Raw genomic sequence first — 25269 nt, 5'->3', positions numbered from 1 at the left:
ATGGAAGAGTAATTAATCATAGCCTCATTTTTTAATTCCCCCATGGACAGAATCATTGGTAGCAACAATATTACAGAGACCTCTCTGTTATCTTCACATTGGCAGTCGGCGTTCCCGATCTCTCAGTCTAGCCCTTAGGGAATTTCATGCAGTGTTTACTCTCTTTATAGTCTACCAGGACTGCTTGTTATAAAACATCAGCAGCTTGTTCATTTTAGCAGCGGAGTCTCGCCGACCAAATCTATTGTGTTTGAATTGTAGTTTTAAGATTATTTTGTCAGCTCAGTCAGTTCCATCTTGTTCCACAATTTTTCATTTGCTGTACGCAGCTTGTATCGAACAATGGCTTGTTTGCTTTTCCATGAATGAATGCTGTATTATTTTCTGGTCAATTCAGTGTTGTGGTGCATGGTGTATTTTGTAAAATCAAATGTGTCAAAACTGGTGAGAGGTGCACTCCTAAAAATAAATGTGATAGAATTGTTCATCAGAGCGATGCCATAAAAGAGCCATTTTTTGTTTTTTCCAAAGAACCTTTTAGTCAGAGGTTGTTAAATCTTTCCTTGCCAGTGTTTTTTAATAAAAAGTTGCCAGCCAGCGCAGGCATTTTTTATGATTTTCACAAAAGTTTAATGCTCTCCAGAAAATGTTCTTCTATAAATATATAAATATATATCAAATAAAAGAACAGACCCCCTGCTTCAATAAAGAAAAAAAATGTAAACTTTCATCCTATCTTCATTTGTTCTCTTTTTATCCCCTTTCAAATATTAAAAAAAAGACATTTTGAGCAAAAATATGGGATAATTGCATTTTTGTAAAGGACTTTTATTAGCGACCTGATCTATATGAATGACTGGATTGCGCATGACGTCACAATTGTAAAGCCACCGCGCGCCATATTGGTATGCCCAAACATTCTATTAAATGAATAGGATGTTATTAGTTTTTAATGATAAAACTGTACTTTACCAGTCTCTGTTTTTATATATAGAGTCTCCTTGTACAATATTACAAGGCAAGGCAAGGCAAGGCAAGTTTATTTGTATAGCACATTTCATACACAAAGGTCATTCAAAGTGCTTTACATAGAAATGAGAAAACAAAAATCAAAGAAACATGCATTTAAAATATCAATTAAAGGAAAATAAATGTGCTAGGCAAACATCCAAGGCATATTGAATTGTACATTTTACTTTTTAAACAGTGAGTTACATTCATCTTCATAACATTATCAGATCAGTGGACAGTTCCCTTTCGAGAGCGGTCTCTCGACATTGCGTCCGCTGACGCTATGGGTTAACTCCTCCCACTTCACCAGACACTGAAATCTTATTGAACAACGCCATTGCAGGGCACTGGCCAATCGTCGCCGACCGAGTGACCGCTAGAAGCGTATAAAAAGCGGTGTTAGAGCGACGAGCGCCAGTATTCTCTTCTTCACTCAGCATGATATCTTCTATCAAGACTACAAAATCGACTACCTGTCTTCTCTGGGCGGGACCTTTGGACTCCCATGAGCACTGCATCGGCTGTTTGGGGTTGGCGCACGCCGAGACGGCGCTCGAGGATTCTACATGCGAGCACTGCGCCGACCTCCCGATTCGAGTGCTAAAGACTAGGAGAGCCGTTGCTCGAAGTCTCGCCGGGGATGTGCCCGCCGCCGCCTCTGTGCCGCCGGCGGGTCCCCCACCATCTACTTCCTTTGCTCCTCGTCGGGACGATGACGGCGGTAGCTCTGTTTGCAGCGTTCCCCCGCCAAAACCTCCCGTCGTCTTCACGAAGGATGCTTTCCGCCCCCCTTCTACTTCTCATGTGGCCGTCTCTTTTGGAGTGACGGAGGAGGACGACGACAACATGTCCCTGTCGGCGTCGACTAGCTGGTCGGAGGCGGAGCCTGAGCGTCCGAGTCACATGGACATCCAATCAGAGTTTTCCAAAATTATGGAGTTGGCGGCAAAGGAGTTAGATCTTAGCTGGACCTCACCCGACGAGCCGGCTAAGTGCAAATTGGATTCCTGGTTTCTCCAATCGGGCCGCCAGCAGGCCGCTCCGAGGAGGAAGACACCTTTCTTCCCTGACGTTCATGATCAGGTCTCTAAATCGTGGTCTGCGCCCCAGTCGGCGCGCGTCCATGCTCCGGGGATGTTTTCCCAGGTCGATGGGGGTGAAGCCCACGGTTACGTGCGCATTCCCCCTGTCGAGGAGAACGTGGCAGCGCACCTCTGTCCTGCTTCTGCAACGCTCGGCGCTGATCGCGGACTGCCGTCGAAGCCGTGTCGGATGACGGCCCATCTGGCGGAAAAAGCCTACTCGTCATCTGGGGAGGCGGTGGCGGCGCTCCACGCTATGACCATTCTCCAGGTCTTCCAGGCGAAGATTTTACAGTTGCTGGACGGCGCCGTCGATGCGGATACGGTCCGTAACCTCCGCGCTGCCACGGACTTTGCGCTGATGGCCACGAAGCTCTCCGCTCAAGCCATCGGAAAATCCATGGGATTTTTAGTGGTCCTTCACCGTCACCTGTGGCTTACCCTAGCTGAGCTGAAGGACAACGAGCGAAAGGCATTACTTAATGCTCCAATTACTCCCACCGGCCTCTTCGGTGACGCCGTGGAGTCCGTTGTTGAGCGTTTTTCGGAGGCGCAGAAACGCTCGAGAGCTATGAGCCAGCTGCTCCCCAGACGCTCATCTTACCAAGAGACCGCCAGATCGCGTTCTACTTCTGCCCCGCGATCAGCGCAGCGTCCTTCTAAGCAACCTCAGGCTGGCTACACCGCGCCCGCTCGTACCGAGCCTGACGTGAGACAGAGGGATTGGCAGTTCCAGCCGAGGAAACGTCACGGACGTGGTCGGAGCCCTCGACGCGGTGGCGGGCAGCCTCAGGCGAGGAAGCCCTCTTCCTGACGAGAAGGCGGAGAGGAGGAGATCGCTCGTGGAGGGGCAAGCGTCAACGCGACGGGTTCTTCTGCCCCCCTCTGTTCCTGTGGGCGACAAGTTCAATTATGTAAATGTTGTTTGTGTGAATGCAAATGTAATAAAGATACAAACATCATCACAAAAAGAGCTATTTCCTCCTCACAGCCCTTATGCAGAGACGGATGCCCTGCCGGAAGGCAGCGCGAGTTTGCAAAACATACAGAGTGCTTGTCAATCAAACTCAAACACCGCCAACGAGCCGTTAAACGAGAACCAGTTTCTAAGCGCCGGTCCTCCGCCCACACCTCTAACGTTGCAAAGGTACGGCGCGAACGTAGCAAACACGTTGCATGCGTTAACGCACCGCCCGCTTCGTCCGCTCAGCCAATTTCTAGACGCGTGGAAAGCTATCCCCGGCGTGTCAGAGTGGATATTGAGCATAATAGAGCACGGTTACTCTCTACAGTTCAGACGCAGACCGCCCCGTTTCAAAGGCGTGGTATCGTCATTAACAGCACCTCAAAATGCCCCAGTCCTGAGACAAGAGGTACAAAACCTACTCACAATAGGAGCGATAGAACGAGTCCCTCACAGCGAGTTAGAGAGCGGTTTCTACAGCCAGTACTTTGTAGTACCCAAGAAAGACGGCGGATTACGGCCGATACTAGATCTGAGACCCATCAATCGCGCGCTACGCAGGCGTGCATTCAAGATGATAACCGTGAGACAGATCCTAGTGCAAATTCGCCCTGAGGACTGGTTTGCATCGATAGATCTAAAGGACGCTTACTTTCACATTTAGATATCCCCCCGCCACAGGTGTTTTCTGAGGTTTGCGTTCGAAGGCACAAGCTATCAATACTCCGTTCTCCCGTTCAGGCTAGCTTTAGCCCCTCGTACATTCACGAAATGCATGGATGCAGCTCTCTCCCCCCTCAGAGCGAGTGGGATGCGCATTATGAATTATCTGGACGACTGGCTGATTATGGCTCAATCGCGCGATCTGTTGATCAGTCACATAAAAGCATTGCTTCCCCACTTAGAGTCGTTAGGGCTGCAAATCAATGCTCAGAAAAGCAAACTAGTTCCGAGTCAATCCAATTCATAACTGGGCATTATGTTGGATTCTACATCGATGCGTGCTCATCTATCGCAACAACGTGTAGAAACATTAACGCTGTATCTGCGTCGCTTCAGACCCGGCCGGGTTGTCCTCCTGAGGGAGTTTCAGAGGCTTTTGGGTCTAATGGCGTCAGCCGCCCCGGTTTGTCATCTAGGATTGCTTCACATGCGTCCGTTACAGATGTGGCTAAAAGATCGAGTCCCGCCGAATATGTGGGCATCGATGTGCATGCGAGTTCACGTGACACACAGCTGTGTCAACACTCTGAAACCATGGCACGATCCAACCCTTTACAGTATCGGAGCCCCCCTAGGTCAGATAGCCTCTCGCTTAGTGGTCACCACGGATGCGTCGACATCGGGTTGGGGAGCAGTCTGCCAGGGCACACCCGCGTCCGGTACGTGGTCAGACCTGATGAGAGATTGGCACATAAACCGGCTGGAAATAAGAGCGGTAATGTTAGCGCTCAGGGCATTTCAACCGCAACTCGAGCGTCAACATGTTCTAGTGCGGACGGACAACACGACGGTGGTTTCTTACATAAATCACCAGGGTGGTATTCATTCGAAAGCCCTATTCGAGCAGGCAGCCAGCCTCCTACAATGGGCGGATCGTCACTTGCTATCTATCAGAGCAGCGCATATTCCAGGCGCTTTGAACAAGGGCGCGGATATGTTATCGAGGAACGGCCTTCCCCACGGAGAATGGAGGCTTCATCCCGACTCGGTTCAGCTGATCTGGGACCAGTTTGGGAGAGCTTCGATAGACCTTTTTGCGACGAGCGAGAATACGCACTGCCCACTGTTCTTCTCGCTCACGGACGCCCCGCTGCAAGGGGAAGCGTTGACGTCGCGCTGGCCGAAAGTCAGTCTGTATGCCTTCCCTCCTATAAAGCTCATACCGCTAGTATTGTGCAAAATCAGGGAAGAAGGAGCTACGGTGATTTTAGTCGCGCCGGACTGGCCGAACCAACCATGGTATCCGGACCTGAGAGAGATGCTAATAAGCCCCCCATGGCAGATTCCCTTGAGAAGGGATTTGCTGTCTCAGGTAGAGGGCTCAGTCTGGCACCCCAGCCCGGAACTGTGGAATCTACACGCTTGGAAGGTGAGAGGATCGTAGATAACACGAGCGAACTCTCGCATCGAGCGGCATTCACGCTGACTGAGGCGCGTGCTCCGTCTACAAGACGCTTGTACGACCTTAAGTGGAAAGTGTTCGAAAGATGGTGTCATAGTAACAGCATTGACCCATTTAATTGCCCTGTGTCGGATATTGTACTTTTCCTGCAACATAGAATGGACGCCGGCAGCTCGCCGTCGACTCTAAAAGTCTATGTGGCTGCTATTGCTGCGTTACGCCCCCCCTTGGAGGGACAATCAATAGGGAGGAACGCGCTCGTCGTTCGATTCCTAAGAGGCGCGAGAAGATTAAGACCACGCCGTACCCCTTCAGTACCGCCATGGGATTTAGACATAGTGCTGAATGCGCTTTCTCGAGCACCGTTTGAACCGCTGGAGTCTAGCTCTATCAAAGATCTAACCATCAAAACAGCCCTCCTTCTCGCCCTAGCTACAACGAAACGCGTTGGGGATTTACAAGCGCTCGCTGTCAACGAGGACTGCATGCGTTTCGGTCCGGCTGACTGTAATGTTATCCTAAGACCAAAGGTTGGATATGTTCCCAAATCTCTCTCCACTCCCTTCCGAGATCAGGTAATATCACTAACGGCGATATCTGCAGCACCCGCAACATCACAGGATGCGACTAACCGAGAGGTGATTTGCCCGGTCAGAGCTCTGAGAATGTATGTGAACCGTACGGCTGAATTTAGAGCGTCGGATCAACTGTTTGTTTGCTACGGCGGCGCTGCTAAAGGCAGAGCGGTGTCTAAACAGCGGCTCTCGCGCTGGGTAGTGGAGGCTATTACGCTCGCTTACGAGAGCAGTGGACTAGAGCCCCCTTTCAACATCAGGGCTCACTCTACGAGAGCTATCGCCTCTTCATGGGCTTGGTTTCAAGGTACCACTATTCAGGATGTATGTCGTGCAGCGGGTTGGGCTTCTCATAACACCTTTGCAAGGTTTTATTTGCTAAATATGCAATCTCTAGCTGCAAAAGTCCTGTCGGTGAGTACTGACCACTCTTATGCTTCGATGTAATGGCAGCAGTGTGTTCTCGCAGGTCGTCTTGACTTTACGTAGATGCCTGCGTCATTCGGTGGATAATAGGTATGTGTGTGCTTGTGCATTTCTCTACCCTGCGCTCCACCAGGTCGTCTTTGCAAAGACGACGCTCGCATACACGGCGTTACCGCTAAGGCCGTTAACTCTGTGTTGTGAGTCTACATTAACTGCAATTTGCCCGGCAAAGCCGTGCTATTTACTACTCGCGTGTTATTTACTTTTCGTATTTACACCCAAATTACTTGTCTTTCTACCCTAGCAGTGTAGTGATGAGGATTCACGTTCCTTAGGTGGAGATATGCAAATTTCATACCTCGGGAATATCGCTACCTTATTGGTCAGACACGCCCCCCTAAGGGTATGGCCGCTGCGTTTCAGAATATTATTGGCTGTTTCTTTACTACGTAGTGTTGCTGGGCTGGCTCCCCGCTCTCTCGGCGTGTTTGAACACTGTTCCCATAGCGTCAGCGGACGCAATGTCGAGAGACCGCTCTCGAAAGGGAACGTCTCGGTTACTATCGTAACCTCGGTTCCCTGAGAGACGGGAACAAGACATTGCGTTACGCACCGAGTTCGCGGCTAGCCATCTGTATTAGAGCCCGACCGATATGCGTTTTTTCGGGCCGATGCCGATACAGATATTAGGGAGTAAAAAAAGACCGATAACGATATATCGGCCGATATTCTTTATGTGTACATTATAGTTCAGTATATACTACAGTATATTATACTAAAGTACTGTACATAGAATACACTATATACTTTAACATAATATACTATGAATAAATACAATGCAATGCAATGATCACTCACAAATGTGGTGATCACTCACAAATGTGGTGATCCAACACTTATATTGATGTGACAAAGATATATGTACTATAGGCAAGAAGTTAACAATAAACTTTATTATCCAAAATAAGTTGGATATCAGTGCACTAAACAGTAAACTTGACTTATTATAAATAACTTTAAAACACAAAGAGAACAAAAAACATAAAACTTGCATCATTTGCAGTTTTGACGAGAATAACGTTATAAAGAGAAACTTATGAAGTCATTGATTAATATTAGCTTTACAGTAAGTTGTGTACTTCACAAATTAGTTAGCCACTCACAGTTACGAAGACAATGCTTGACGGAGCACATACTAATGTACACTATGTTTAATGTTGTGCTTGTGCACAACGTTTTTATAACACAAACCCAGGGTTCCGTGCAAACTTTAGACTTTTATAAAACTAAAGCGTCTTCGCTCCGCCTCTTTTATTTAGCAAGGGTGTAGAGTTGCGCGAGCTTATTGAATCAATTGCTCTGAAATGAGCGTGTTAACTAACAACACAAGCAGCAGTAATCTCATATAGTGTTATATAAGTGCACGGCTGCGCGTAGTTTAAACGTGTCATTTCTCCGTCTCGCGTCATTTCTCCCGCTTGCGTTTTAACTCGCAAGTCGACAAAGAGACGGATTAAAAACACCAAATGTAAGCGGGAATGCGTCTCTCTTGTCCATTTATAATCCAATCGACCAAAGCGCGTCTTAATACCAGGTGTAAAAATGTTGTGAAGACACTGCGTGACTGCAGCCACCTGAACTGAGAGACTGACTGAAGTGAATGGGGTGGGGGATTGGCTGGTGTCACTACAGTGAGTGATCTGGGTCACCATTAGCAACCAGTATGGCGCACTCTGCTGGACAAACAAGTACTTACATCTTTCAAATGCATTTAATGTGTTCTGTAACAAACGTTCATATCGGCGCATATCTGCGGCTTATACGCCGATACAGATATATCTGCGACATGCTCATATCGGCCGATAAAATCGGCAAAACGATAAATCGGTCGGGCTCTAATCTGTATTTTCGTTCAGTCGAGAATACTGGCGCTCGTCGCTCTAACACCGCTTTTTATACGCTTCTAGCGGTCACGCGGTCGGCGACGATTGGCCAGTGCCCTGCAATGGCGTTGTTCAATAAGATTTCAGTGTCTGGTGAAGTGGGAGGAGTTAACCCATAGCGTCAGCGGACGCAATGTCTTGTTCCCGTCTCTCAGGGAACCGAGGTTACGATAGTAACCGAGACGACTGCAGCACATGTATTATTAATAAGAAACGAGCTCATTCTGAAATCTAAATAAATAATCATCCTTTGAGTACCGTATGTGCATGCAATAATTAGCTGGTTTTGCAATTATGTTATGTTATACAGTATTGTTTTATGTTAAATAAATTGCATTAATGATTTTAATGTATGTATTTTGAAACCGTTTAAAACCATGGTTAAGCTAACATTTCATTCAGTAATATAAAAACAACAACCAACTTTAAACTTATTAATGCTGAGTCCCAATTCAGCTACTTATACTACGACCTAAAAGTATGTACTGTTTTTGTGAGGAAAACGTACATACTTTTGAGTGTATAGCAAAAGAGTATGCACGTTCTGGGACATACTTCGATGACGTCATGCAACGTGAACGAAAACGTGGTTGCCTAGTTAAGCACACCACGACTGTTAACAATATTTCATTCAGTCTTATAACTTATGTCCAATAATATAATTGTATTTACTATTCACATCTTTTTTTCTCATCGTTTTTTTTCACAATACATTTTACAATGTGTTCTACCAAGTTGAGGTGTGAAGCAGAGCATCGTCGTAAAACCAAACGCAGGTCGTTTGTGAGGCGGATGGTTCTTACGTCGCGCCTAGGAGAACTCTGAGGTATTGTAAACTGGAAGTGCACATTAAATAGCGTGAGCTTCGTCAGATAGCGTCTACTTCAAAATGCAAAATATACGTTAGCAGCCAATGTTAGTCGTTAATGATTTGGGACAAATATGATGTTATTTAATGTTAAACTGTGTGGCGCGACAGGGATTTGAACAACTTCCTGAGTCACAGCTGGGCGGCGCGGACAGGCGCCACCTGTTGGCGCCGGTGTGCGTACACTCATAGAAAACAATGTGTTACATTTTTTTTAGAACGGCGGGGCGCTGCGCGACGCTGAGCTGCGCGGCCGGTGTGCGATCCCCTTAACCGGAAATAGTAGACCATCCGGGTATCTTTGGGATACTCATTTCAACATACTACGATTTGGGACGTACTAATTCTAGTTTCGAATACTATATAGGATGGATAGTATGCGAATTGGGACTCAGCATAAGAGAAATAACGCTGACCGTGCTCTCTCAATGTCAAAAACTTTATTTGCATCTGTGTCATTACAACCGAATGCAGCAGACACACTCACCTTAACAGTTTCTATAAATCCCTTATCCTGCAAATAACATCAGAAGTAACAATTAATTTATGTACACACATCCTAAAAATTTATTTTGTGTGAATGATACGCTGTAAACTGGGTGAATTTAGATCATGATTTTGAATGCAATTTAATGACCCCATCTGCCGGTTGGGCATAGCAAGATGACGGCTCAAACTCTGCCGGTGGCTTCACCTCTCGCTGTTACGTTAATGGTTCTATGCTCTTAACTATGCGCTTAATGAATATCAAGTCATTTATATAGATCACTGGTTAGCGATCAGATTTAGAACGGTGATCAAAACATACACAGAAGGACCCTATCATACACCCGGTGCAATGCAGCGCAAGGGGCGCAACGCAAGGGTTTATGGCTTGTTCGAGCCCGGCGCTGTTATCATTGTCACGTTCAGCATCATGTTGATTAAATAGCGGATGCATTTGCGCCCATTTGTGCATCCATGGTCATTCTGGGCTGGAAGTGGGGTGTGTTGGGGTGTATTGTTGGCGCGTTGCTATTTTAAGGCAACTAAAATAGACTACGCCATTGACCATCTAAAACCTGGTCTAAAGTCAAAGGGGCAATATTATTTTTGTTATTTAACGAGCGCGTTAGTAATATGCACCTATAAACGAGACGACAACGTGCGTTTGCTTATCACACACATGAATGCGCAGCAGCACACAAACGTTTATAAATATGAAAAATTAAAGGATTAAAATGTAAAAGATTATTCTTGAGTCTCTTGGACATAAGTTAACAGGACTTTAGAAGGCGTGAAGAGCTGCTTCACCTGCAACCTGGTAAGCAGATTTTTTTTGCTTTTTAAAAATGCCAATATTGCATTTATTTTTTCATGCTTTTTAATGATGTTTAAATGAAAAATTATTTTTTTAATTTATTGTATATGATGTCTTTGTACTTTTGGATATGGTGAGAACCATTTTTAAGTAATATTTTTTAAAACACTCAGGACGCAGTCTGAGTGCTGAAACGCCTCTCTACAAGTTTGTCAATTCTTTATCTCCTATTTGTTACAAATAAATTATTTTTGGAGGATCCTAAGGCGTATGTTCTTTCTTGATCTAAGCTCTGCTTTTAATACCGTGCAGCCACACCTCATGCTTTCCAAACTAAGTAGTATGGCTGTAAACCCATATAGTATTAAATGGTTTCATGCATTTCTTACTGGTAGGACTCAGCAAGTTAAAATCAAGCAGACTCTTTCTGAGTGTAGGTCCATCAGTATTGGTGTACCCCAGGGATGTGTATGCTCACAACTCTTATTTTGTATACTGATGATTACAGGAGTCACCATCCTGGAAATACTGTTGTAACATTTTCAGATGATACTGCCATTCTTGGTCTTCTGTATGAGAATGAGGCCATTCACCATTATACTACTGAGATAACTAAGTTTGTTACATGGAGTAAAGAACACAATCTTGTAATTAATGTTGGAAAAACACAGGAAATTATTTTTGATTTCAGATCAGTTGGCAATCACTCACCTATTATGATTAACAATGAGCCTATTAAACATGTTGCTTCATACAAATACTTAGGTTTGCTTATTGATGATAAACTTTCATGGGAAGCGCATGTGGATAATCTGTGTCGAAGTGTGCAACAAAAAAATGTACTTTTTATGGAGACTCAGACTTTTTGGTGTCATTCAAAGGGTTATGATGTTGTTTTATCATGCCTGTATTGAATCCATCTTATTGTATGGCATAACTGCCTGGTTTGGTAATCTGACAGTTACCTTGAGAGCACAGATGACTCGGCTGGTGCATATGGAAATGAAAGTGGTTGGTCTGGGGGTTTACCCCAATCTTCAAACCATATTTGATAAAACTGCTTTTAAACAGGCAAGGAAAATTACTCTGGACACATCTCATGTACTTTACCCTGAATTTGAATTACTACCATCTGGTCGACGGTTCCGCACTGCAAGGTTTAGATACAACCGCTATAGGAATTCTTTTGTTCCTCTGGCTACAAGGCTGTTAAATTCAAATTCAAAGGAGATGACTGTATGATTGTGAATCGGTGTTGATGAAGGTGTTTCTGTTGTGCAGCTCTACTCTACTTTACCTTTACCTGTACTGCCCAAGACAAATTTCCCTAAACAGGGACAAATAAAGTAATAAGTATAAGTAACGTGTAAAGAGAACCAAAGCTTTAATTACAAAATAACCATTTCAATAAATAAAACAAAATGCAAATTTTTTATATTAATCTTAAATTGGTGGTCTTTTTTCCTCTGCTTACAGTTATTCCGCTTACAAACTCTACCATGTAAATAGGCAATCCACCTTGGCGTGAACGCAACTGGCTTTTAAAGGGGATGAGAGATAAGATTCTCATTGGTTTATTGAACATTACGCCTAAAACAAACCCATTACTCATTATGAGAATAGGAACAACCCTTTAAGATGGTGCGCCATGCGCTTAGATTATTAGAGTTTTTACTGTTTTGAATTGGTAGAAAAAGTGTTTATAAGTTGGGTAAAGCACCACCTAGTAGATAATAGCGGAAATATAGATTGCCCTAAAAACTCATCAGGGAAGAGTTTTCTCTTAATATATGGGTTAACTTGTCAGAGGCGGGGAAATAATTAAATATACCATTTCTGTCTTACCTTTACTCTTGTCTGAAGAAACTTTTTTCATTACAAGAATCTTTTGTGCAAAAGAACAGTCCTACCTTTGCTAAAGGTTCTTTATGGAACCTAACCTTTTAGTGACATTTATTTTGTAAGAGAGTTAATGTCGCCAACATATTAATTTTTGCAGCTTTATATACTGTATGTAGAGTCCTGCTTTTGATTCATGATCTCAGTTCTTTGCCAGAATAAATGCATTATGTATAAGGAATAAATTATGCCTGCATTTTAAGACAAGCAGCATGCCTCAAATTTAAGAGATCTGGTAAATGAAAATGTTCAGAGAATAACCAAACTCTGCAATGCAAACTAAACACAAATATTTTCTGTAAACAATAAAGAAGGTGTTTTAAATAGAGCCAGCTGATAGAAACTTCGATGAATGCATCGTCTGCAACGTTTTAGCACCCAATTCACTAAAGGAATTATGTAAAGCAGGAAACATGGCCAACAAATTAATGCTGAACACAGACTGCTTCTCAAAGTCGAAAACGCCACAATCTGGCATACTCTACTGAGTCTGTGACAAATAATGCTAACAACTGTGCACGAGGTGAAATATTTGGCAAGCCTGATTTACATAGAAAGGAGGAAAATTACTAAAACTTTAAATTTGGTGCAGAGCTAAATCTGAGCACATGGCACTTCACTTGGTTAAACAGGATTGTGGGCTGTACACATTTAAATCAATAAATAAAATGGTCAAAAAACTGGGTTGGTACCCTTTGGGATGGTACTGAGGCAATCATAGCTAGTGCAGTGTTTCCCAATCCTGGTCCTCAAGGCCCCCCTCACAGAAAGTTTTAGATGTCTCCTTATTTAACACACCTGATTTATCTCATCAGCTTGTTAAGGAGACATGTTTACCATTTTGGATAAGTTGAATCAGGTGTTTTAACACACTAAACACAGGACGTCGGATAGACGTGCAGATCATGTCTATATTGGGTCCGTCGGTCCATGACATCTATTCGACGTCCAAACTAGGTCCACTATTTGGACATCATATTTATGGGCAATAATTGACATTTGAACTGGGTAATTTTTTGGACGTCATTTGGACGTCAAATTTACAGGCAACATTTAGCATTTGAACTGGGTAATCTTTTGGACGTCAAATTTACAGGCAACATTTGGCGTTTGAACTGTGTAATTTTTTGGACGTCATTTGGACGTCATATTTACGAGCAACATTTCACGTTTGAACTGTGTAATTTTTTGGACGTCATTTGGACGTCATATTTACGAGCAACATTTGACGTTTGAACTGGGTAATTTTTTGGACGTCATTTGGACGTCATATTTACGGACAACATTTGACGTTTGAACTGGGTATTTTTTGGACGTCATTTGTACGTCTATGACAGACCTATGTCTATATTACATGATTAGGCCTATAAAAATGTGTTTATTTACAAATATCAGCATTATTGTACACTGAAAAAAATGATTCATTGAATTTAATAAATTTTTTTAAGGTAAGTGGTTGCAATCAATTTATTTAAGCTACATTTAAACAAAAAAAAAGTAACGTAAAATAAAATATAAAACTTTTGTTTAAATGTAGCTTAAATAAATTGATTGCAACCACTTACCTTAAAAAAATTTATTAAATTCAATGAATAATTTTTTTCAGTGTACCAACATGATTAATACATACAAATAGTCTATAATATTTTTACAGTACTGTTTTTTATGCTTTCTTGAATTACGTACAAATTCATCTAAATGTACAATTAAAAATCTGTAATTAAATGTGTAGTTCGTTATATTAAAAGTATAGGACCATATCAGTATATTGACTTAGAAGACAATACGGTGAAGAACCCCATTAGAACCTTATAATGTTTAAATATTTATTATATAATATAATTTTTTTCTTCTTCTATCTATCTATCTATCTATCTATCTATCTATCTATCTATCTATCTATCTATCTATCTATCTATCTATCTATCTATCTATCTATCTATCTATCTATCTATCTATCTCATAAAGGTACTACGTGTGTGTAGCAGTGCTGATTTACTTCCTTCCTCTCTTGGTAATGGGCTGTGCTTACCTGGTGGTGGGTTTTACTCTGTGGGCCAGTGAGATCCCTGGAGATTCGTCGGACCGCTACCAGGAGCAGCTGGCTGCCAAACGCAAGGTCTTTATCATATTGTCCTATCGCTACTTCTGTTTTCATCATCCTTAATGCGCTTGACACTTGCATACACACACACAGCACAGGTCAGACACTGAACCTTCAGTTAACAGATCAGACAGAGTTCACACACCGAGCAGCAGGAGTGGAAGGTCAGCATGAAATAATCACCATGAAACTCACCATGCTTCATTCATTGGCATTCTGCGTGCGTGCTCACTTACCCTATTCACCGCATTCCCATGAAGACAAGATTTAGTGACTGCTCTCTATTCTTCTTAAGATAACCATGTCATCGTTGCTGATTTCACAGTACGTATTGTTTCCGAGCAGCTACAGTATACAGAAAATCATGCTAGTAAGCAAGCCAAAGGCACATTAAATGTCACACTATAGAGACAGTACTAAGCAGTGTGTGTGTTATTAAATACATTGAATTATGCAATGATTTACTGTAATATGTTAGTAAGGTATTTTAAATGGCAAGAAAAGGATTAGTAGTATTTGAAGACAACGCTAAATTGACTGTCAGGTAGGCAGACATTGGCATTAAAGTGTCCTTTGATGTCTGTCTGGCTGGACTGGACTGTAGTTGTCAGTCATACCACAGTCAATATAGCGACAGCCAACCTCATGTTTCTTTAAAAATGATTTGCAGTACATCAGAGTTTCAAAGTGAGACTGCTTGCAGTCACTAACTGAAACTATTGCTATAATTAATTATGTTAGTTTAAAAGTAGCTGCCGTGAGTTATGTCCCTTTGGCTCTAAATGGATTTGCAAAAATAATGTCTTCAAATAGTTACTCCATCATCTGGCTTCTAGTTCCCTGTGTTTTATTGTTCATTTAACAGATATTCGCCTTTTAGCTCTGCCTACTGCAGCAAGATAGCAGCAGGTATTATAATGCCGTAATGGATTATTTTGGGTACATGAATGTGTTAAAGAGCACCTATATTTATAGATTCACGATTTTACACATCCTTTGGTGTGTAAAGTCCAATTTATAGTCGTGCATAAGGTCTACACCGTAGCTAAGCCGTAGGTTGCCTGACCTGCACCTCGCCAAATTTTTAACAGCACCTTAGTTATAGACGGACCGAAAGCGCTGTGATTGGTCCACTAGAACCCCGTGTCATAGAATCCTAAAAACTGTGTCATAGGTATTTTCCGTTTGCGACGGTGAGAACAAAGATGGACCAAGTTGAGAAGTGATTTAACTCAAATTGCAACATCAGTCGCTGTCTATTTACTTCCATCACTGCTGGTCTTCTCAAAACATACACAAGAAGTTGCTGTTTCTCCTTTGTTGTGGGTTAAATTTGCCAAGCTGCTTCTTCATTGACGGCCGCGCTGCTACTGTGGTAACATGCGTGGATACTGCCCACCAGCCATTCCAGGATTTTTCTCATTTTAATGGACTTTAATGGACCCCAACACTTAACAGTTTTAATGCAGTTTAAAATTGCACTTTCAAAGGACTCTAAATGATCCCAAATGAGGCATAAGGTTCTTATCTAGCGAAACGATTGTCATTTTTGGCAAGAAAAATAAAAAATATGCACTTATAAACCACAACTTCTATTCTTCCTCCGGCTGTGTGACGCGCCAGCGTGATCTCACGTAATTGCGTAATGCCATGGAAAGGTCACGTGTTACATATATGAAACACACATTTGAAACACACAGACCATTTTAAACAATAAACTGACACAAAGACATTAATTAGTATCATTCCACATACAACAACGTTGGAATGGTCCTCTTTCTCCACACTTGTAAACACTGAGGCGTAGTTTCGCATACGTCATCCGTGACCTCTTGATGTGATGGCGTATTGCGTGGGGCCGCGCTGGCGCGTCGCAGGACCGGAGGAGGATGAGAAGTTGTGGTTTAAAAGTGCATGTTTTTTATTTTTCTTTCCAAAAATGACAATCGTTTCTCTAGATAAGACTCGTATGCCTTGTTTGAGATCATTTAGAGTCCTTTGAACCTGCAATTTTAAACTGCATTAAAACTGTTATGTGTTGAGGTCCATTAAAGTCCATTAAAATGAGAAAAATCCTGAAATGTTTTCCTTAAAAACATAATTTCTTCTTGACTGAACAAAGAAAGACATCAACAGTTTGGATGACATGGGGGTGAGTAAATTATCTGGATTTTTTTTTTAAGAAAATTGACTAATCCTTTAAGTGTGTATTAGTACATGTGAATGCAAAGGTACAAATCCCAAAGTAAACGATGATGCGAATTATCGTCTCCAACAATAATGTAAGGTGTGTGGAAACAACATGTTTTTTGAACCACGCAAACACATTTTATTACAGCAAATACACAAAATAACGTTGTTTTTAGCAATGTAATAGCTGCTCTTTAAAAACAGAACACTGTAAAAACATTTCGTATACAGATGGGAATGTTGTCGAAACAATCCCTATTCACACATAGCACAAGCAGTTAAAACCCCTGTACCCTGGCAAGCAATTTTTGCATTTTAAAGACGTCTAATACCTGTCCAAACACAGCGCAGATATCTAGCCCAAAAAAGACATAAAATAAATAAATAAATAAATAATGCTATTAATTCATTAAAAAACACACACAGACACACATCAGCTTTAAGATATATTATGTAAATTGTGGTGTTTTGAATAACAGGCCCTGCAACATTGTGCCATTGCTAAGCCAGTCTGTTTATTTGTTACACTGTTACGCTTTCAATGCAGACATATTTTTTCAAGCTGGATTATGGGGGTGGCATTGTGCCAGTGGACCACCTGAACGCTGTCAAGGTTTCTGTTAAATTTGTAGAAAATGGGCAGCATGCAAACTCCAGGAAATCCAGTAGACATATTGAAAAATGTACTTAGAGACATATATCAAATATTGAAAATCTCCCTTTCTCCTCTTATCCGACCCTCAGGTGGTGAAGATGATGATTGTCGTGGTGTGTACCTTTGCGGTGTGTTGGCTCCCCTATCACGTGTATTTCCTGATTTATCACTTCCACCCGAACCTGTCTGAACATTCCTTCACTCAGCAAGTCTATCTGACTATCATGTGGCTGGCGATGAGCTCCACCATGTACAACCCCATTATCTACTGCTGCCTCAATGACAGGTAATTTCACCTGGAGTGAAAACACGGTAATTGACGACACTCTCCACCGTCGCTGTAATACCGGCTATAATATCATTATTGTTCAAAATGATCCTAAACGCAGCCGTGGCTGTGATGTAATGTTCTCTAATGCGTCACAATATTACTGCTTCCATACATCACAAAAACCTTTGAAAGCAAACAAATCACTAACATGATTTTTATCATTAGAGCCAATAACATCACCTCTTCTGTCCATTTTGCACAGGTTTCGCGCCGGGTTCAGGCAAGCATTTCGCTGTTGTCCGTGCGTCCCTAAGGGATCCTATGAGGGACTGGAGCTCAAGTCCACCCGATTCCTTCAAACCCAGACCAGTCTATACAGGGCCAGCCGAATGGAAACCACCGTATCCTGTGTGATGCACCATGGTGAAGATGGCCAGAAGGTCACTTTCGGAAGCATCAAAGGGACCAGAGGGAGGCATGCAGGTCACAGCCCATGCAGGGATCTCACCTCCAATGGTTCATCCACTCGTAGTATCACCAAAACCGTGTCGGAGACCTCCAGCTTTTACTCCAGTAATAACCTAGCAGAATAGAAAACACCGTCGGCGGAGAAAAGCCTCCATTTTATCCAAATCTTTTAATGACGCCTCTTCTGTTCAAGCAGTATATGTGTGCATACAGATGTGTATTTTGATGGTTAGGTGTATAAAATGTCACTTTCTTTCATACTTGACAAACTCTATGAGCTTTATAATTTTGAATTTAACATTGATTTTCCAGAAAAATGCTTTTTTACCAAAGTGATGTACTCGTATCTAAAAGAGGGCCAGATTTATTGATCGTGCAATCGCTGAAGACGCTTTAAAAGTTTACATTAAGGGGCATTGAACCCAGTGGATCAATAAGACACAATCAAAAAATGAAATTCGCCCATGAATATTGATCTCATCTTACAACAACAAAACAACCTTTGTGTGTGATTAGAAACGTGACAGAAATTATTCCTGATCCCACAGTCTACAAACACGGCCCACCGGACTTAAACCGTGATGTGGATTGTTGTGCATATCACAGCAAGTTGTTCAGAAACACATTCAGCCTTCAAAAACTAAAATGACTGAACAATAACATGCGGGGGCAGATTTTTTTTTCTTTTTAAGGCTGCCTTGGTGGTTTCATGGCCAGTTAGAACAGCGATCCAGCCCGTGAAATGAACATAAACAATGTTAATTGCTAATATTGGCACCTTGTAGCTTCAAAGGCAAATATAAAGAGCAGCATTAAATTACTTTTTAAGGTGTACCTGGAAACTCGGTGGTGAAAGCTCTGAATCTGAATGCCATTCTGGCATCATTTTTTGGTGCTACGGATTTTTTCTAGTCTTACCTGCATATTTATTTTTACGATTTTCACTAAGTTCCTCCCTCATTGGTTATCACTGCCAGCTCAGACAAGCTTTACAGAACAGTGCCAAAAGAATGCATTAGAGATTTGGTGCAATTTTAGTTCAGATTTGCCTCGAATGTGAAAAAACTGTATAGATATTATTTTTACTATGGTTGTTATGAAGTGTGTTACTCTTAGGACTAAATTATCAAGTAACTTAAGCTCCCATAACACACTTGAGTAACTATTCATGAATATTAGTCATGTGACCTTTTACGTCATCTGCTCTTTTTCCGCCATTTTGAGTACCTACCGAGTACCAGTAGTCTACTGACATGCATTGTCTAGCTTGCTACGATTTACTGTCTATGACTCGTACGGATACAGTAAATGGCTACGAAAGACAACATTTCGCACCTTGACTGTCAAAAAATATCATTGTTAGGGTGTGATCCCTACCCGATCCCTGATGCGTTCTTCCAGCCGCTGTCCGCTGCTACCGAACTACCACTATTTTTGCAACATTAAGAAGGCGCGACACAGCATGGGGCTTTGCTTGAGGTGTCGCCTGGGTCTCTACACATGAACTCGAACATTGAGAACATTGTTTGTGTACACAGAGTTTACTAAAAAGAAAGGTTATGAACAACTGACTTTGGTTGTTTTGGTGTCCTCTCGCCATCTCCGAATGCGAATAAATGAATATTATATGAGGCTCCTTTTCAACTAGAAGGTCAATATTGTTTTTCACTTGTGACAAAACAACGAATTATATATGCATTTATATGGCACTATGCTTTAGGAGCTATCCATCTTTACTGTCCTCCCTCCTTACGTCGCATTCGGAAATCGATACCTCTTGACTTGCAAGATGGCGGCGAGCGGACACCAAAACAGACAGGGTCGGTTGTTCGGGACCTTTCTTTTTGGTTAACTCTGTGGGCACGGACGGTGTTCTCAATGCTCGAGTTCACGTGTGGAGACACAGTTGATACTTCGAGCAAAGTATGATGTTGTGTTGAGCCTTCTTAGTGTTGTAAAAATTTTGATGCTCACAACATATTGAAGGCATAGCTTCTAGTTCTTTTGCAACCACTTCAGGTACTCAAAATGGCAGAAGACAAGTTTGAGATGTGAGTGACGTCAGCTGATTGCATTAGATTTTAGCTTTGATTTTAGCTGATATTTCCAAAGAGTCTTTAGTGTTATCAGATTCATAAAAGACAGATCAGCTCTACCGATAGTTTCCGGAAAAGCACGAGATCCCGGAGGCATCCAAAACATTATCCCACTATCTCTGGATAACTTATTATTTACTGCATGTGTGTGTCATTTACATTATATTCACTTACGTGCCAATTGCCAATAAAACACAGACATTTGATGCCGTTTTACTTACCGCCTGTGACTCATGACCGGTTGGGACCGCCCCATTTCAACAAAATCCAGCGTTAAACAAACACGCACGCAAAACTCTGCTGCTACCACAGATAAAAAACTATATCTATTGTTTCCATAATGCTGGCTTACTTGGAAAGCTGAACAAGGCTTTCTTCTCATTAAATTCAAAAACAAACTTTTTTCGTGCCGTTGTTGATTCTTGATATAAAACAAAGTTTTATATAAAACAATGCTAATGAGCATCCGTGTTCTCGCTCTAACTCTGATCGACCTGTACGTGATTTTCCAGGGGAAGTGCCCATAAAAGGAATATGGGGTCAATGATACGTAACGGGTACCCATGTTCAAAACTTGTTATTTCTATTGTACATATATTCAAACATGCACATACACACCCGTCTCACCCTGGAAGGGACACTCCACTTTTTTGAAAACATGCTCATTTTCCAGCTCCTCTGGAGTTCAGCATTTGATTCTTGCCGTTTTGGAATCCATTCGGCTGATCTCCGGGTCTGGCGCTGGCACTTTTGGCATGGCTAAGCATAATTCATTGAATCTGTTTAGACCATTAGCATCGTGCTAAAAAAAATAACCAAAGAGTTTCAATGTTTTTCCTGTTTGGGGCTTGATTCTTCTGTGGTTGCATTGTGTGCTAGGACCGGCGGAGGGTTAAAAGTTGCGATTTTCTGGGCAGATATGGCTGGAGCTGTACTCTCATTCTGGCGTAATAATCAAGGACTTTACTGCCATAACATGGCTGCAGCAGGCGCAATGATATTACGCAGCGCCTGAAAATAGTCCCCTTAGTATTTTTCAAGGAGGGGACTATTTACGGCTTCGCAGCTTTTGATTTTCCGTCGGTCCACGATGTAACTGCAGAGGAGTCAAGTTTTGAGTGGGAGACATATTGAAGCTCTTTGGTTGTTTTTGGGCGTGATGTTAATGGTCTAATCAGATTCAATGGATTATGCTAAGCTATGCTAAAAGTGCTAGCGCCAGACCCGGAGCTCAGCTGGATGGATTCCAAAACGGTAAAAATCAAATGTTTGACTCTAGGGGAGCTGGAAAATGAGCATATTTTCCAGGAGAGTGGAGTGTCCGTTTAAAGCCAGAGTGAAATTAGGTCTACAGACACCTCCCACATTCACCAAGGTTGTGTCATAGCGATACGATACTGGTGATAAAATATGTAACACAAGATTGTGCCTAAAGAGGTGACTGGGGTGAGGGGTTTATAACAGTTATGAGAAAACACTGGATTGGGGGGAAAGGTTGAACACCTGCTGTTTGTTTCGACTGGAGCCGGTGAGTGACAGCGGTGTCCGTTTTCCAAGACTGAGCATTCCGTTCTGATCTCCGGAGTATTTATACGTCTCTTCTTAGTACTTTCATTGTTGAGCTCTGAGGCGAAGTGACGGTTGGCAGAGTGCTTGTTATGGAGCAATATGTTCAGAATATTCCAGACGGAAAATGACCGTGATTTGCGTTCGCCTGATTGTTTGGCAGGTGCTGACAGCTTATTCCAGGTGCAAATGAACCACGTTCTGTTCCAGCGCTTTAAAGAGATTCACAAAAACCTCTTCAACACATCTGACGATGCTTTGGCACAATTGTGACTGCCTTCACACTCCCTCTCTAGCCCATCAATGGCATGTCTCAACGTCTGATTTATATACTTGAAACCTATTAGGAACTCCTAACCTAAAATGTTATTTTAAAAAGAATATTTTCCTTTCCTTCTAGTATAAATACACTACAGACCACCCCGTCAAAGTAATCATGACATAAGTGGATAGAGACGGCTTTAAAAAACGACGTAAATGTAAGAGTTTAGTCGAATTTACAGGAAAACATGATCAAAACACTGAATTTTTCCCAAAAAAGTTAGGTGTGAGTAATAAAGGTTTCGTTTTTGTCTGCCAGCCTGGGTTCGCCGTGCCTCGGTGGGCCGTATTTGTCTATGCGAGTGTGAGCACAGGAGGATTGGATCTCATCAGCTCTATCTCTCTATAATCAGAGTAATTACTCAAGAGACCAGAACACAGAGGGCAGGACAACAGCTGTGTATGAAAGCATCGAAACACATAGTAATCCACCCGCCAGCATGCTTCCCATCGCCCCAAGCCATTCAGCGCGGCTGCTTAATTTCACTCAAAATTGCGGTGTTTTTCATTTCTGTACATAAACATCTATAGCGAGCGTGAGCGTTTGTTTAGACGTTCCTCTACATTAGGCCAGCTGGTAGAGTTCATCAGTTATTCACAAAGTAAGATGTGCTTTGATTTGCAGCCAGCACAGGAGGCCTCACACCAGTGGACTGCCGGTTTTGCTGGCTTGAAGTCTCTCATAACACCTAGATTAAAAAAAATTTTTTTCAAAGTCTTACAATAATAACATTAAAGGAAATCATATATTTTTTATTCATTTTTAATATCATTTAATTTATCCTGTAGTCCACTTGCACCAAAAATTGATGTTATTTAGCTTCAAATGGAGATTTTCAATCCTGTTTCTGAACTTTAGAAATAAATGGGTTAATTTATGCTGCAGTGACTTTAGATCTTACATGTACACTTTTGCATGTGTTGCGAGTGTCTAATATAAAAAATGCTGGGTTATTTTCAAGCCTGCGTTGGGTCAAAAAAGGACAAACCAACAATGCGTTGAATCAACCCAGTGTTGCACCATCCTTCAATAACAGTCAATCTCTTTGCAAATCCTCACTACTTTACCATTTGTGAAGTTTGTGTAAAAGTGTCTGGTAACACTTTACAATAAGGTTGTATAAGTAAACATTATTAAATTCATTAACTAACATGAACAACCAATAGAGAATATAGTTTATTAGCATGTATTAAAGGAGACATTTCACAAGACGTAAAAGATGTAAAATTAATTTGGTGCCTTCAGAGTCAACCCGTTCTCACCAAAAAGCGTACAAATGACACGCAGTGTGATTATCGTGCAATAGATACGCCAAATTTGAATTTTGCGTGCATATGATACGCCAGTCCTTCCCATTCACTTATATGGCAAATCGTTTCGTGACGTTTTATTTATTGTTTTCTCATTTGTTTTCTGGGTTTTTTACCATTTTCGCTTGGGTTTAGGGTTAGAACAACTTTTTATTATATAAAAATTACATCCTAACCCAAACCCCAACTCTAACCCCAACTCCAAGCGACCATGAATTAAATATAGACAAAAACATGGAGAAACCTGTATATTAAATAACCTGCTTAAACAAATGTGAAATCTAACCCTAAACCCAAGCGAAAATGGTTTAAAAAACAGAAAACAAATGAGAAAACAATAAATAAAACGTCACGAAACGATTCGCCATATAAGTGAATGGGAAGGACTGGCGTATCATAAGCACGCAAAATCGGAATTTGGCGTATCTATTGCACGATAATCACACTGCGTGTCAGTTGTGCGCATCTTGGTGAGAACGGGTAGTCAGAGTACGTATGTGAAGTTTTAGCTCAAAATACCATATAGATAATTTTTATAACATGTTAAATTTGCCATTTTTTTTAGGGGTAAGCAAAAAATTTGTCGTTTTTGGGTGTGTCCTTTTAAATGCAAATGAGCTGGGCTGCGTTTCCCGATAACGTTGTCTCTTAGCGCGCTACGAAGACTCTTAAGTTAAATCTTAACTACAGGTATACCTTTTTTAGGTGTGTTTCCCGAACTGTACCTTAGCGGGTTTCTTAAGGTATTCCTTCTAACGTACGACGTTACCAGGTGCTGTCCATGGCGATGGTGCTGAATAGGTTGATATCGATTGCTCGACAATCAATTGTTCACTTTATGTAATAGGTTTCGCTGCGTTATGAGAAAGCGGTGTTCTTTATTAAATAAACATTTCAAAAATAGTTCAAGTTACATTTATTAGGAATATCTTGTAAAAATATTTCAAAAACTAAATTCAACCTTTTATTTTATATCAAACCCGTGCAAAAAACGCAATTAATTTCCAAACGTATCATGCATAAACTGCTCCAATGCATCCGCTATGCCTTCACTTTAATGGATAATTTATATTAGGGGTTCCCAATAAGTGCGTTGCACAGGGGAATAAGGTGGGTCGTGCAAGTCACCTGCTTGGATGTGCATTAAAATTAAAATATATATAAAAACAAACTGTTGTTCATTAATTCATACGTTTATTGTGCTTGGACACTGGATGCGCAAGCAGCGTGGTTACAATGCGGATAGCACGCATTTCTGGAGACGCGCCTGTTAAATATAACATAAAAATATATAATATATAAATATATATTATGATTGCATTAGATTTTAGCTTTGATTAGTTTTAATGTGGAAATTTTGCAGTAATCAAGTGGAGCAGTTTCTTTTGAATGTTTATAAAGAATATGGCATGCAGTTGCCTCAAAGTTATAAAACATTAAAAAAAGCTTCGATGCAAAGTCGAATTACCATCAATAATAATATTTAGGAAAATCAACAATTATGATTTTGTGATGAATGTGCTCCCGTGGCATGCGATTTTTTACTTGATTTGTTTTATTTGCAGCTAAAATAGCCGGCAAACTAAAGATTTAGCGGATATGAAATGCACAAATGAAATAGTAAGATTCGCTGTATAGCTGCCATAGTTTCACCAACTCTTCCACCCAAAATCTTTTTTTATATAATTTCTTTAGCCTGTAATAATAGTCCACAGCTGATGTTCCTTTGGAAAAAATAATTAAAAATCAACATTCAGTGTAATGATGTCTAATTATGTGAATGTTTTATTCTTTAAATTAAAAAAATGCCTAATTTAACACGGAGTGTACTTCAAATTTTTTTTACAATTATTTAGTTATATAGACTGCAATCTACACAAGCTTTTATCACAGTGATGGCCCCTAGTGGAGTCAAGTGGGATAAGGTAAAGCTAAGATTGCTCCAGACCAACCTCCTGAACGAATGACTTAGAGAAGTGATACGTAACTAAGAACGTTTCGGGAAACACGTATTAACGATAAGGTACAGCTTAAGGTACAACTTAAGAACGACGTAGAGCTAAGAAGGTTTCGGGGAACACAGCCCTGATCTCT

General features: G+C 41.5%; 1 protein-coding gene across 1 annotated transcript in view; it reads left to right on the top strand.

Annotated features, from left to right (window-relative positions):
* Nucleotides 1-19371, top strand: part of tacr1a (tachykinin receptor 1a) — a 42522-nt gene extending 23151 nt beyond the window's left edge. Inside the window, exons 3-5 of the mRNA XM_055199223.2 lie at nucleotides 14162-14312; nucleotides 17232-17428; nucleotides 17676-19371. Of these exons, the coding sequence (XP_055055198.1) occupies nucleotides 14162-14312; nucleotides 17232-17428; nucleotides 17676-18006 (679 nt within the window). The 3' untranslated portion in view covers nucleotides 18007-19371. The remainder of the gene's footprint in view (nucleotides 1-14161; nucleotides 14313-17231; nucleotides 17429-17675) is intronic.
* The last annotated feature ends 5898 nt before the right edge of the window (nucleotides 19372-25269 follow it).

Source organism: Misgurnus anguillicaudatus, chromosome 22, assembly GCF_027580225.2.
Source record: "Misgurnus anguillicaudatus chromosome 22, ASM2758022v2, whole genome shotgun sequence".
Lineage (NCBI taxonomy): Eukaryota > Metazoa > Chordata > Actinopteri > Cypriniformes > Cobitidae > Misgurnus > Misgurnus anguillicaudatus.
Note: the sequence above shows the minus strand (reverse complement) of the source record. Positions and strands in the feature narration are given on the sequence as shown.